This window comes from Tauraco erythrolophus, chromosome 4 (assembly GCF_009769465.1).
Source record: "Tauraco erythrolophus isolate bTauEry1 chromosome 4, bTauEry1.pri, whole genome shotgun sequence".
NCBI classification, from domain to species: Eukaryota; Metazoa; Chordata; class Aves; order Musophagiformes; family Musophagidae; genus Tauraco; species Tauraco erythrolophus.
Window position 1 is genome coordinate 38981879 of NC_141468.1, and position 13829 is coordinate 38995707.

Here is a 13829-nt window from a genome sequence, read left to right on the forward strand (position 1 = left end):
AAAGCCCTAAAGAGCAATTTGCATTGCACGTGTAAGTCGTTCCTTGCCCGTGTTTCTACATAAACCTAGATACCTGAAAGGATTATGCCCATTTTGTGTTTCCATTTACATGCACTTGGTTTCAGATTTCTAAATTTTGCTGTGCAACAAAAACTAGAAACTCACTGCCGGCTATGAGAGTTTCTTTTTCTCTTGCTTCCAGTGTTTTCTCCAAAGACAAATGAGCTGAATACCATAGTAATTCCCCATTCCCTCCACAAAACCATTTCAGAGAACGAGCTTGTGATTTAGCAATCAGACTTTTCTAAAACCAGGCAAGAATGGGATTACAGCTAATCACATTAGCCTATAACTTTTTTTCTTCTAAAAGCAGGATTAAAAGCAGAGATGGGGAACTTCCCATATTCCTGCACACCAACTGCATTCTTCCAGACCCAGCTTGATGAATGGCTAATAGAATTACCATCCACAGACCTGGGATTTTCAGGTATTACTCTGGAGATGCTGCTGAAGGAACTCACTGAGCTGTAACTCCTGGCTTTGTACTACCAGAGATGGACAAGAGACCTTAAAACAACACTGAGAAGTACGCTGGAGGGAGTACCAGCCTGAAGAAGTCATCATCTGCATTTTGCAAAGGCTGCGGAGACACTGATCTTTAAATTAAAGTTTATTAAGAAGAATAAAGATTAACTGAAAGCACAGGTCTGGTGATGTGATTAATGAGAAAGGTGACAAGGTATGGGAGAGGGTATCACCCTCCAAGTCTGAATTTGACGTACTTTTTAATTTTTAAAAAGAACAGTGTAAGTTTTAATGTCTTACCAATTCCAGCATTATGGTCGAGAGAACTTACATCAGTCACATATGCTCACCTTCAAATAATGCATGAAAATGGCTGAAAAAAAAATATTTTTTGTGCAAAGAGTAGGAAGACGACAGGGGGAGGAAATTCTATTTACATTCTGCAAAATAGAAATCACTCATTTCAGACCAACTACCCACAAAATTTTATGATCTATGTGATGATATAAGTAACGATATTCGCTGAGGTATCAGTATTTTCCATTTCTAAATGCCTAACCAAATATCTGAATCTAAAGGCACACTCCATTCCCAGCAGCACCACACATACAATGCAGGTTTCACTGTATGGCTCTTAAAATTTCTAAGGGATAAATATTGCAAGTTCGAATTTAGATCAAGTCCTTGGAAAGAAATGGGAAAAAAAAAACTTTTAATTTCCTTTTTCAGTCAAGACACCTACAAATAAGTTCAACCAAGAGAAACAAAAACTAGTTCAAACTGGATTTTAGATCTAATTTCTACATCAAAATTTAGCATTCACTCATGAAACAAAGACTCTTAATACGGATTCGGAAGAAAAAGCACTTTCTCCAAAATGCTGTTTTAAAAAACGCTCATAACCTGCAATTTAAGGAAACCAGATTTACTGCTCAGGCTTCTGTAAAGCATCACATACTGCTGAACAAATAAAAAAAACAAGACCCACATTCAGCCTGCCAAGGCACTTGCACAGACGCGGAGCCAGCGGAATTAACGGCGGGGGGACAGGACAGGATGCGGGAAGCAGCACTGAGCTCCCTGCACAGCCACTGAAACTAACAAAGGTGCAACACTTTGTGCTCCCAGGTACAAGCAGAGCTGCTCAGCCACTTGGTAAGCCCGGTCAGCAAGGCAGGGACATGGTGGGTTTTATATGGCAGCTCTCGCCTTTGAAACGGAGCATCCAACACAACTCTGAACTCGCTGGAGAGGGCCTTGCTGTCAGTTACAACGCTTGGGCCTGAAGCGGTTTCAGGAGCAACCTTCCCAACCAGAACGTAAAGGAAAGTTTGCTTCCCACTATTAAGTCTCATAGCTTCTCGCTTTCTCCGCCTCATAGACAGGCAGCATAGATTATGAATCAAAAAGGAAAAAGTCCACAACCAAGGATAAAAAGCAACTTCCCTCAAGACAGAGGGTGGAAAGAGAAGAAAAATAATTATAAAATAATAAATAAATAAATCAGTGGCACTTTGAACAACCTCTCTTTCATTCAAACTTTTTCAAAACCTAACAATCCATCTGAAATCAAAGCAGCAATGCCTATTGTATTTTCTTAGACTTCAAAGAGCTGTGTCTTTAAACACCACACCTGAACAAAAGGACAAAACCCTTGCCCAGGTAGCTTGCCATGGAAAGGATCTCATTTCACCCCAGGGAATGGGTATCAAGTGTTTCATGGCTGGGTAACAGGCTGAAACTGCCGTTTCGGGAACAACTGAAGGATGAGAACTCACAGCGTGTCTGTCCGCATGGTGACCTGCTACATCTGAAAAACAGATCTGAAAAAGAGATCTCTGAAGAACAGCAGGGTAACTTTTTTTTCTTTGCAAGACTTCTCCACAAAATGGACCACTGTTCAATTTGTAAGAGCTGGAGACCCATCCTCAGTCCCACCTCCAATGTAAGACCCCACCAAGGACCAGATTGTTAGTTATGGCTGACAGGTATTTTACAGCATTACAAACGCACGCTACGCATCATCTGTTTCTGAGGAGGTCTCTAACACATACCTAAAGATAGACAAATCATATTTGGCCTGAATGAGTCAATGTTGGCCAAAAAAAACAACAACAAAAAAAGATCTGCTGTGGAGCTTGGCTGGAGCTGGATCTCTCTTGCTCCTCTGCAGGGAGGCGGGAGAGTAGAAATTATCATAACAGGCCATAAAGGACAGAGGAACAAATCAGGGAAATGCAGAAGGGCTCATGAGGGGAGCAGAGGGGAAGAAAGATCTCACCTCTGCGGGTACCTTTAAGCAATACGCAGACAAAAGAGCACAAAGAGCACTTAGCTATGGGACCAGCAGATTTAATAAAAGGAGAAATCAACTGGGAAGACTTTGGAAGCAGAGCTACGACTATGAAAGGATCCCTAGACAATCTCACAGACCTCTAACACCTGTCCAAGGACACTTTGCCGCAGGATTTCTGAAGCAGTGCTATACAGGACATCAGAGCGTGATCCAGAAAATCACCACAAGCTAACACCTAAACAGCACATGCTTTTCTTCCACTCCAACTCAAACATATACTGTCGTGTCATCCTTCCCTTAAAAAACCCAATTGTTTATGGTGCAAAATAAACAAAGCAAAAGATGTAACCAAAGCTTAATCTGTTACTTTTCTTATTGTAGCAGAAAACCACCACAGAAAGCAAACATATGACAGTACGTGGTTTCCCCACTCTTTTCCCCATCCTCTCTCCCTGAAGTCTGGCAAAGCTGACCACCCCAGGTCATGGTATCAGTGTCATTATTGCTGCCTGCAAAACAGCCTGAACAGCATCAAAAGCAATCAGTCAGGATTGACTCCACCTTATGGTAGCACTTCAAAAAGAAGAAAGCAGTGGGGGTGGATAAGCAGGAAGAGATTGGAAATGGTTATTCACCTTTCAGCCACAGTCACTACCAGGACCCCGGACCTGCTTTCATGAGAAGGAAAGGTGCAGAGCCTGCAGGATCTGACATTGTTCCTCCTCCAGCAGAGGAGATGCCCAGTATAGTTAAAAAAACCCTGGCATTATGACAAGTGAAACCAACAGACAGACAGAGGGGAGAGAGGCTGACATAACGCTGCTCTCTTTCCTCTTGGGGACCAGACCCGTTCGACTCCTGCCCGTCTTGGGGATGGAGACCATTTGGAGAAGCATTGCCATGGCCATCAAGACCAGGGCCGCACAAGATTCAGGTATTCGTGCAATCCTTGGTATCAAAGAAAAGAAATAGAAGGAAAGGAATTTAAGATAAACACAGATTATAATCACTTCAGTGAATGGGACTGACAGCTTACCATTTTAATTTTTTCCTTTTTTAAAAAATATATACATTTTCAGTTCTGTCAAGCCAGAGGGTCTCCGAGGACACAGTGCTGCCCATACCCCTGTACCTCAGCAGTCCCGGACTCCCCCAGCAGATTCCCTTCCCATTAAGCCTCACCATGTCGAATATAGATCCCAAACAAGGAGTGAAGCCACCTTGCTTCACTTGCTTCAAATCACAAGAAGTGATTTGCCACCTTGCTTCATGCCAGGTGGACTTGCTCACCACAGCACACTGATAACCTATTCTTATTTAAGTTGTTGGGTTTTTTTTAAATCAGCATGAGTGCTGAGTCACTTACAGGGTCCATATTTTGGCATTCCCCAACTATGCATTGCCCACACCCCCTCCTGCTCAGAGCCTTCCTCCAACCACCACGCTTGCCAATGCTGGCTGCCTCAGCTTGGGGTTATTTTTCTCCTCCTTCCTCTCAGACTCCAACAGTTAAACCACGCTGTGATCAAGAACCAGAAATGTCCGTTAGACTGGTTTTACTCCAGCATGGCTTCCCCCAAAGAAATACTGGGTGCAGTATATTTTGAGAACACTAAACTCTGCAGACAAACATTTGCCTAATGTACAGTATTGAGAGGAGGAATCATACCTGCCTCCAGCCATTTCACGAGCTTCATCTGTTGAACAGCTCATATACCATCAACCTTTCAGCACTCTGCCACTTATAACCACAAGTACAGTTGGCAGCGTCTACTAGACAGCAAGCGTGCCGCTGGATGGGGGAGCTGGGCAGGAGGCACTAGCGGTGAAGCCGGCCAAATGGCTGCAATGGACCTACTAGGCACCTCCTACGTGCTTGAACCTCTGTAATTACCATGCAATAAAACTCAGACCCCATATCCGTTGGATTTGGGGGAATGGAGAGCTCGACACAAGCTGGGATTTCTCTCACCAGCTGTGCTAACTTTTTTGAACTCTGAGCACTCGAAACCATGACCCTTTTCTACTCTGCTTAACCTACAAGCAGGGAAACCACTCCGGATAATACTGCGTATCGTAGCTGGCTATCCCAAACATATACCCTACCATGTAAATGTAACTGGCCAAATGGGAACCAAGTCTTATAAGTGACCTTCCTCCTTCTGTTTAACGGGGAGGATGGAAAGAAAACAAAAGAGGTCTAAGGATTTTTTAAGAGACAACAAAATGCACAATTAATATTGAGCTGTTGCTGCTCAGTGGGGCCTATTGCATTTTAGAGCAGCAAGTTCAATCAGAACAGAAATTCAAAAGGGAGGGGATAGAGATCCAGAGTAGGTGTGCTCCAGGAGCCTCCATCTTCCCCCGCAAGCGCTGCTCCAGCACACATGCAGTGCCTCCTCCTACTCCAGCCCCATGCCACAGCAAAGTTACTGTGTCTGCTCTGCACAAAGACGCCTCCCTCCGATCATTAACAGCACTCCCCTACTCCAAGTCCTACTCAGGATGCAGCTCAACACACAGCTGACTTAACCCGTCCTTAAACCCACAAACCATATTTCTTCCTGACGTAATACACGGATCCCATCGCAGGAATGACCTGTGCTTTGCAGCATTGCTTCCTTTCAAGGTCGAACAGAGCATGTTTCATTTGATCACATTCACAGGCTCAAAGCAGTTCACCCTAAGGGGCACAGCCCTGCCAGATTGCTTTATAGCACGATGGTAACTCCCTCAAGCCATTCCCACTTACACCTTTCCCAAGCGATGCAGCTGCACCTAAGACAAACAAAGCTGGAGTGTTTGCAGGTAACATCTGCTGACTGCCACCAGTGTCGGGGCAGAAGGGGCCAAAGGAAGGCTGCCTGGGAGGACACAGTTACCCTCTGCCTTCAGAAGCCAGGACCATGCTCAAGCAAGCTTTTCAGAAACACATGAGACAGCACTACCCTTAAGCCTCTGGGGGACTAGCGATACAAGACAGCTTAGAGGGATGAATTTCATACTTGCCTCATTAGGAAACACATGTGTGCAACTTAGACTATGTTAAAAATATCAGAGCATACGATTTACCTCCCCCTCTCCCATTTTCTCCTTTTACCCACATTAGTTCTAAGACATCAGAGACCACACAGGAAAAGCCAAACACACAACTAGGAAAAACAGCTATGTCGTCCAAGCAGAGAATCTCAAACTCAGCATTCATTCTTGACATTTGTATCAAATCTCTTGCCAAAGATTATCTTCATGGCCTTGGTTTCTTCACCTGAGGAACCAGAACATTTACATACATACGTTTTTCTCCAAGGTTATTCTGAAATTATTATTTGCAAGACACTTGGCAGATTAGAGGCATTACATAAATATTAGATGCTATAGTATAAGCTCTTATACAAGGAAAGGGATTTCTGAAGCTCTTAAAACTATCATGAGGTTCCTGTGGGATGTTTTATATGAGCCCAGGCTTAAACAAGAGTCTGGCAACGTATATGACAGTTAACATTACATTATGCATAGAAGAACAATTCTAACACAGGAAGAATGTTTAATCTTCTTTAGGTACACATATGGGATTTGAATTTTTAGCTCATTCATCAGGTCCTACTCAGTCTTATGTTTTGAACTTCAGAAGGAATAAAGGAACACAATTTTACCCAGACAAAGAGAAGTGTAAACAAATTTTTTAAAAGTTTTAAAAGGAAAACAATTCATTATTTCTGTGTACTTAAAACTGAGAAGAGAGCCAAACAGAACAAGATAAAAAAAGGTATTCCTTTTCCCAGGCGTACCGTCCTCCTGAAATTTGTACCAAACAGAATACATACAAGAAACGTGTTTACCAATGAGGTATGAGTCATGCTCCCAGCTGACAGTTAGAAAGACTAGCTCCCAGAAATGAGAATGTAACTTTTAATTCACAGGAGCATGACTGTGGTGTTATCTCCTGTTAGGAGGAGGCAATGGGGATTAGACTAAGCGATCGGTAGTTGCAAACCCTACCCTATCCTCCGACATCAACATACTTGTCCAACTCAGGACAAGCCATTTCTGTGCTTTGGCTTACCTCATCTCACAGACGTGGTAAGCTTTCACCTGCTTCAGATTGTTATTACAACGCTTAACATTTGTATAAATAGTTTGGTCTAGACAGAACATGAAAGGTACTTCAGGTGGAAAAATACTTCTGTGTTATCTTAACCCACAAAATCAACAAATTTTATGTTGATTTGCCAACCTAAAGCTTATGATCACTGAGAAAGGCTGAAAATGATTTTATTAAAAACCTCCAGTCAATTCTCATGTACATTCATTTCCTACAAGCTAAGTAACACAGCATGAGAAAATATGATGCAACATCATTGGCCTTACAAAACAAGCAGTACTTGGAGTAGAAAAAAAAAAATAAATCCATAAGCTTCTCCCCTCCTTTTCAATGTGAATTTAAATTATTGCTGTGACAACATGCCACTGTAATAATGCTGCAGAAGGACACAGTCATCACACTTCACCTAGAACTCTGCATCCATTATGGGTCAGTAGCCACCACACCACAGAGAGAATATAATTCCTACTGCAGGCCTGCAGAGCAGAGAAACCACGGTATCTCTGAAATGTAACATCATAGAAAAAGAGCCCGGACTTTCATCAGTGTCTCATCAAATGAAAGGCACCACTGTGACAATAAATTGACATTATAAGCCAAGAAACACACACATCACAAAAGCCGAGTTTCTGGCTATCTATTATCACTTGGAACTGCAAAAATATCTAAAGCGTCATTTAGAAAATTCTAAAAAATTAATAAAAAAAGGCAGGCAAACTCCTTTGCATAAGGTCACAAACAACATACAATTGAGACTTTCCACATTTCCCTTAAGTGTATTCAATAGTAGCTTTTGATATTCTCGGAAGAGATGGCAGAAAGGTAAGAGGAAAGAGAGGAAAGCATGCAATACCGAAGCAGCTAGCTATGGACCCATCCCCCAGATTCATACTATTTAGAAAAGCAATTATAGTACTGAATTCTGGACTACCAGGAATACACATTCCAAATAGATGGAAAATCACTAGTCTTGTTTTTCTGCCACAAAATGCTACTCAGTTGCCCTGCAACTCCACCAGTGTGAGCAGCAGGCTAGTCCTTCGTCATTTGCAAATTTAGCATCAATTTTGTTGTACCATACATAGTCCAGGGAATTCAACCAGGAGAGGAAGGCTCTGCTCCACCCTGTTAAGCCTCTGCCTTCATGGAGCGAACAAGATAAAGCAAAAGAGCATTAATGTTCTGGACAGAGTTCAGATGCAGGTGAATACCATTCGAGTCATTTCACATTATATACTCCAGCTACACTACCGCCTCTACTTTGGCATCTACTTTCAGAGTTTAATGAAAAGGGCTGAGGGCAGCTAAGCAGAAGCTCTGCAGGGATGAAGCTGCAACACATAGAAAAGGACTAGAGAAGAAGTTTCCCTCCCAGTGACAGGGCAATCCAAGCATAAGCTCAGAAACCAGCTTGTGGCTCAGACAGGGAAAGGCTTGGAAGAGCCTTGTGGCCTCAGGAGCGCAGGTGCCTGCAGAGAGGAGGAAGGGCAATGAGTAAATAAAATGTCAGATAGGATCCCGCCCCCCTCCTTACTCCAATAAATCACTTAACTTTGCAGAGAGCAGTAAATCTCCTTACCCTTACAGATTAAAGGCAGACTTAAAGGAATGTTTGTTAACAGACTACTCTCTCCCTGGGTCATTCCTGATGCACATCAGCTAGCCACATGCAGTAAAACTACGTTAAGGATGTGCTTGATTAAAAAGGAAAAGTTTATTTCCAAATAAAATGATACCTTTAAAGACAATTAAAAAGCTTACTGGATGTGGGATATAATTTTCATTTTGCTCCTACGGAGTCTAACAACCATCAGAAAAGCATCTGTGGTACAAGAGTATCTCTTTAAAACATCTACTGGCCTTTTGCCATCCTGTACTATGAGGTGAACTGAAATTCAAGGTCTCAAGTCTCTCATGCAAGTAAGAAACTGCAGGACAGTCACTTCCAAAGACAATTTTCAGGCTGCTCACTGACTAAGGAAAGCTGAGTCCCTATGGGATTCCCACTGAAATTTCAGGAAGCAACAATGTTTTATCGCAGCATCAAGTATGTTTTTGAAGACTTCATTTGCCTGCCTACATGCTTTGCATAATGATCACACTATTAAAAGAGAGGAAGCTAATAATAAAAAATAAAGGATAATTTATATTTCGCTGCATAATACCACAGAGATAAGTAGGTAATTTTAAAAATAAGTTAAAATACATGACATGAACGAGCAATATTGCAAAAATATCCATTACAAAGAAGTTTAGTATCAGAGAAGCAAGAAAAAGGGGAGAAGTGCTTCTTACAAGGGAAAAGTCAGATGAACAGGCATATACCACTGCTGCGGAGGAGAAGAAATAGTCAACAGAGCGGGCTTCTTTAGCACTACCTAAGTTAATAAGAAATCGCTATCCTCAAGAATCAAAGGAACAAGAGGAAGTCCCTGAAAAAAAATACAAATTTTGTGGACTCAAGACTGCTTTAGTCCTGCAGGTCTAACCCTGAAATGCCTTCTCCAGCTGGGACAAAACACGGACATGATGACATCAAGGAGCTCCAGCATCATCTGTAAACTGACATGTTTTACAACTAAAGAGCACGAACACTGCAAACACTTTCCTGAGCCAAAGCCTCCAGGTGATCTGTTCTCAGAGCCAAAATTTCCTCCTAAACACAGTGAGGCAGATGCTGATGCTGGTTGTGGAGCATAAATCCACCGACACAAACCCCACTGTGCGGATGGCCCATGACATCAGGGCAGCCACCATAAAAGTGGCACACACTCTCTCCTTACGCCTTCTGGGCCAAATTCCTACCTTCTAACAAACCTCTCCTTCTGAAGTAAAAATCTCAGTGCCCAAAGGCATCCCTACCAACAAAACACTGGAATCACTTTTGCTGATTTGCTGCAATGTGGAAACATGAGAAAGGAAATAGGTCCAGGGAAGTTGGACCTTGCAACATCATGGGTATGGCACATATATTCTGATTTCTTCATACCAAAGCAAACTAGTAAAATGTGAGTTAAATGGCTGACCTTATATTTAATCACAAGCTCATTGTGAGGACACCAAACTTTCTCCTAACATTCTTGCAAGTGCTCGCTTGTACTGGAACAACAGGCAAAAACTGCTCTGTTAGTTTCCCTAATACAGACACTAACACAATGCTAAATAATAGCGTAAAAGTATTTCAACCCCTGCTTCCTCCAAACAAACAAACTTGAGGATATGTACCAACAGTAATTTGACCTTCCTGATATTTTTCCACTTCTTTTCTCCATATAATCTCAAACGCATTTCAAAAGGAAAACAGGTATTTTGAACATATACCTTCAAGCAAGCCTCACAATTATTTTCAGAAAACCCGGTAATAGCTCAGTAGGAGTAAAAAAAAAGATGTTATATTTGACAAAACCCAAGTTCATCCTTATCTCCTTTTTCTTTATTCATTACTGGCTGTTGCACCGCTTTGCCTTTGGAAGTCAGTGCAATTTTGGTAGCACAGCTTTCCTCTTAGCTTCTGCACAGAGAGCATTTTGACATCTTCCAGTTACAACCAAACCCCATTTTGGAAGACCATACTGAAATTTCTGGAAAGAGCCTGATAACACGTTCACTAGTTCTCTCTGAGGAGTACCTTTCGCCAAGCTCAGCTCCACCAGCATTGGAACCAGTAACTGCACTGGAAGGGGATGAGTCAAAAGACAGAAAAAAAAAAAAAAAAGAGAGAGATAAAGCATAAGGCCAACCTCTTTTCACATAGACAATAGGAACTGAGAAAGTCAGCTGACTTTTTTACGCCTTCCAATTAATCAAACTGCTCAAAAGAATAACAAGTATATGAAAACGATCCTGGCATGTTCTTCTCCCTTCATGATCACCAAAGCCATTTACTTTATCTCCAAACGCTCCCTCACAGAAAACTTCATCTACAGGGTCTACCTGGGCTTTCACTTTCTGGCACTTACTTTTTTCTCCCAGTCTCAGGCAAAGCTGGCAGGCTGCAGTGGATGTGCATACCTGGGAGCCAGAGAACCTCCCTTCCACTTTGTCACCAACTTGCAATTACAGCTGCTTCCTGAAAGCCACAGCACCTCGTGTAAGCTAAAAATAGCAGCACCTACTTGCTTTGGTAAAGCACTGCTTTTCAAGGGACTATTATAGTAGGAGAACAATTAGAGCTTACTTTTAAACATTTAAATGTACAGTTCCTGGGAAATTCGCTCAGTAGTCTATTCAACTCTTTAACCTGAAGAGAACAATCCAATTTAAAATTCTTTAAATCTCTCTTCCTGTTTCAGTGTTGCCAGTGATGTAACAACCTTTTAAATAAAGCTGGTGATTGCTTATTAACAACATGAAGCCTTCACTGTAGTTTTTTGCAGTAGCTTTGCTAGGAATTCGTGTATGCCTGAAGAGACAGCGTTCTACAGCAAAACACCTTGTAGCTTGGAAGAGCTCGTTCAGCGTAACTTCTGTAATCTGCGAGTTGGTAACAACATGGATGGTGAGATATGTTCAAGGCTTAGAGACGGCAGCAGAGAGAAACCAAATCCTGAGTCCTGCTCCCAGTATCATCAAAGAAAACAACATGTTTCCTGATACAGGAATCCAGTGCAAGGACATGCCTTGCCTTCGCGGATACTCCCACTGCCAAAAGGATGAGGATCTACATCCAAACAAACGCTGCCCTTTGGTTAGCTGGTATTCAAGGTGCTGCGTGCAACCACAGAGTTTGACTGCACTCAAGGCTGCGACCAGGTCCTGACCAGGCACCTCTAAAGTAAATACCATGACACGAGTGAGTGAGGGCAATGTACCGCTGAGGAAGTCCAGTTTTGGGCTTGGCCAATGGATTTTTCTTTCAGTTTGGAGCTCGTGTTCCTCAAGCGTCTCCCCAAACTGGAAAACGCTTGGGGAATAAGTGACCAGCCACCATGAGCGAGCGTGACGGCTGCCAGGTCCACTGGAAGGTGCCCCAAACCCCACACGTTTCACCTCTTCTGCGCAGCGGGAACCAGTTACCCACGCACAAACCAAACCGAGTTTCCTATCAATAGCCCTTTTCATTCCCGCGTCAAGAATGGAGACGGTTGTTCGCCCGCGGGGATTCCATCCTCGTCCCCTGCACCCCCGGAGCCGTCACTGCGGGCGGAGGAGCCCCGCTGCTGTCCGTCTACCACCCTTCACCCGTCCGGTACCGGCCGCTTCCACGGGGATGTACAAGGGCAGTTGACCGTTGGCACCCTCGGCCTCCCAGGAACGAGCTCTCCAGGGGCACGGCTACAGCCGGGCCGGGCCGGGCACACGGCGCCGCGGATGCCGCGCCCCCCCCCACCGCCCCCTGCTCCCGCTGCCCGCGGAGCCGCGCAGGCCCGGGACGGCGCCCCGCCGCCGCGAGGGTCACTCGGCATCGCCGCCTCTCGCCGCCGCTGCGCCCAGGAGCGCGGCCAGCCCGGCGGGGCGGACGGGCCCGGCCGCGCTCCACCTGCCCGCCGCAGCCGGGGTCCGTACTCACTCCGCGTAGCCCGTGGTCCAGGGCAGGCGCCGGGTCTCCTTGCTGAGGATGAGGATGGGACGGGCGATGTGGTCGGCGGAGCACTCCACCTCGTCCGGGGACAGTCCCAGGAACTCGGGTCTCCCGTAGGGGAAGCGGAGGGGCAAGTCCGCGCCGCTGCCGTGGTCGGCGCCCGCGCTGCCAGCCATGATGCCGCCCATGAAATTGGCCACGGCGGACTTCACCCGCGTGAGCATAGTACCCCCGCCGGCGGCGGCGGCGGCAGCGCCGGAGCCGCCGCACAGGGCGGGGAGCGGGGCGCGCCGGCGGGCAGCGCTGCTGCGGCGGCGGCGGCTCCGGCAGCCCCCGCCGCGCTTCCGCAATGGGGGCGCCGGGCCGCGCGGAGCCGGGCGGAGGAACGACGGGCTCAGGGGCAGCCGCGCGGCCTCGGGCTCATTGCAGCAACGGCGGCGGCGGCGACAGGTTTCCCCCTCCCGGCGCGGCGCTGGGTGAACTCAGCCCGGCGGCTGCTGGTGCTGCTGCTGCTGAGTCATGTGATCGCGAGGCTGGATTTGCCCGGGCGCTTCCTGCTCCTCCTGCGGCACCGGCGGGCTCCTGGCACACGCCGGGCACGGGCGGCCACCGCCCCCGCCCTGCCTCCTGCCCGCCTCCCGCGCCGGGGGGGCGGCCCGCGGCAGGTGCGCGGCGGGCGGGGCCTGGCGGGGCCGCCCCCGGCTGCCCGCAGCGGTGCGGCGGGGGCCGGGGCCGGCGGAGCGGCGGGCGGTTCTGCCCGCGGCCGCCTCCGGGAAGAGTTGCCCGGGAGACGTTTCAGGCGGAGAGGCTCGAGGGGCCCGGCGCACTGGGAGGTTCCGTTACCGGCGGGCAGGAGGTCGCCGCCCGCAGTGCGCCCATCCCCGCTGCCCCTGGGGCCGAGCCAGCGCAGCCCGAGCGGGACGCTCCGGCCCGGCCCGTGGCAGAGCCCTTTGATCCTATGGGCTGTGGGGACGAAGCTCTCGCTTGAAGGGTTTGCCATCCTGCTCCCCCTTAAACACGTCAAAAGTATTTTTCCTACAAAATCGTTTGAAAAGAATTATCAGTACCCTCACCTTGAGGACGGGCCAGCGGCAATGGTCTAGAACGAGTCCTGTAGCCAGGCGGCTGTGGGTTCCCCCTGTCTATTTGGGGAAGCCGGGGATCACGCTGCCTGCTAGCCAGCAGAGGTGGTGTGGCAGCCCCCCGCAAACAGCCGGGCGTTTAGGATGCTGCTGTGGAGCAAAAGTGAAAGGACAAGCTTGAGTATCTTAAAATTTGATGGCATAGATGTTTTAACCCCTCGTTCCCTGGCTATGTCATACTGACCATGTCATACTCTTGCACAAAAAAAAAAAAACAAAAAACAAAAAACCAACCACAAACAA

General features: G+C 46.3%; 1 protein-coding gene across 1 annotated transcript in view; it reads right to left on the reverse strand.

Annotated features, from left to right (window-relative positions):
- PPM1H (protein phosphatase, Mg2+/Mn2+ dependent 1H) overlaps positions 1 to 12668 on the reverse strand; it is a 138106-nt gene extending 125438 nt beyond the window's left edge. The window contains exon 1 of the mRNA XM_086610051.1: positions 12433 to 12668. Coding sequence (XP_086466177.1) covers positions 12433 to 12668 — 236 coding nt within the window. The remainder of the gene's footprint in view (positions 1 to 12432) is intronic.
- Positions 12669 to 13829: the final 1161 nt, after the last annotated feature.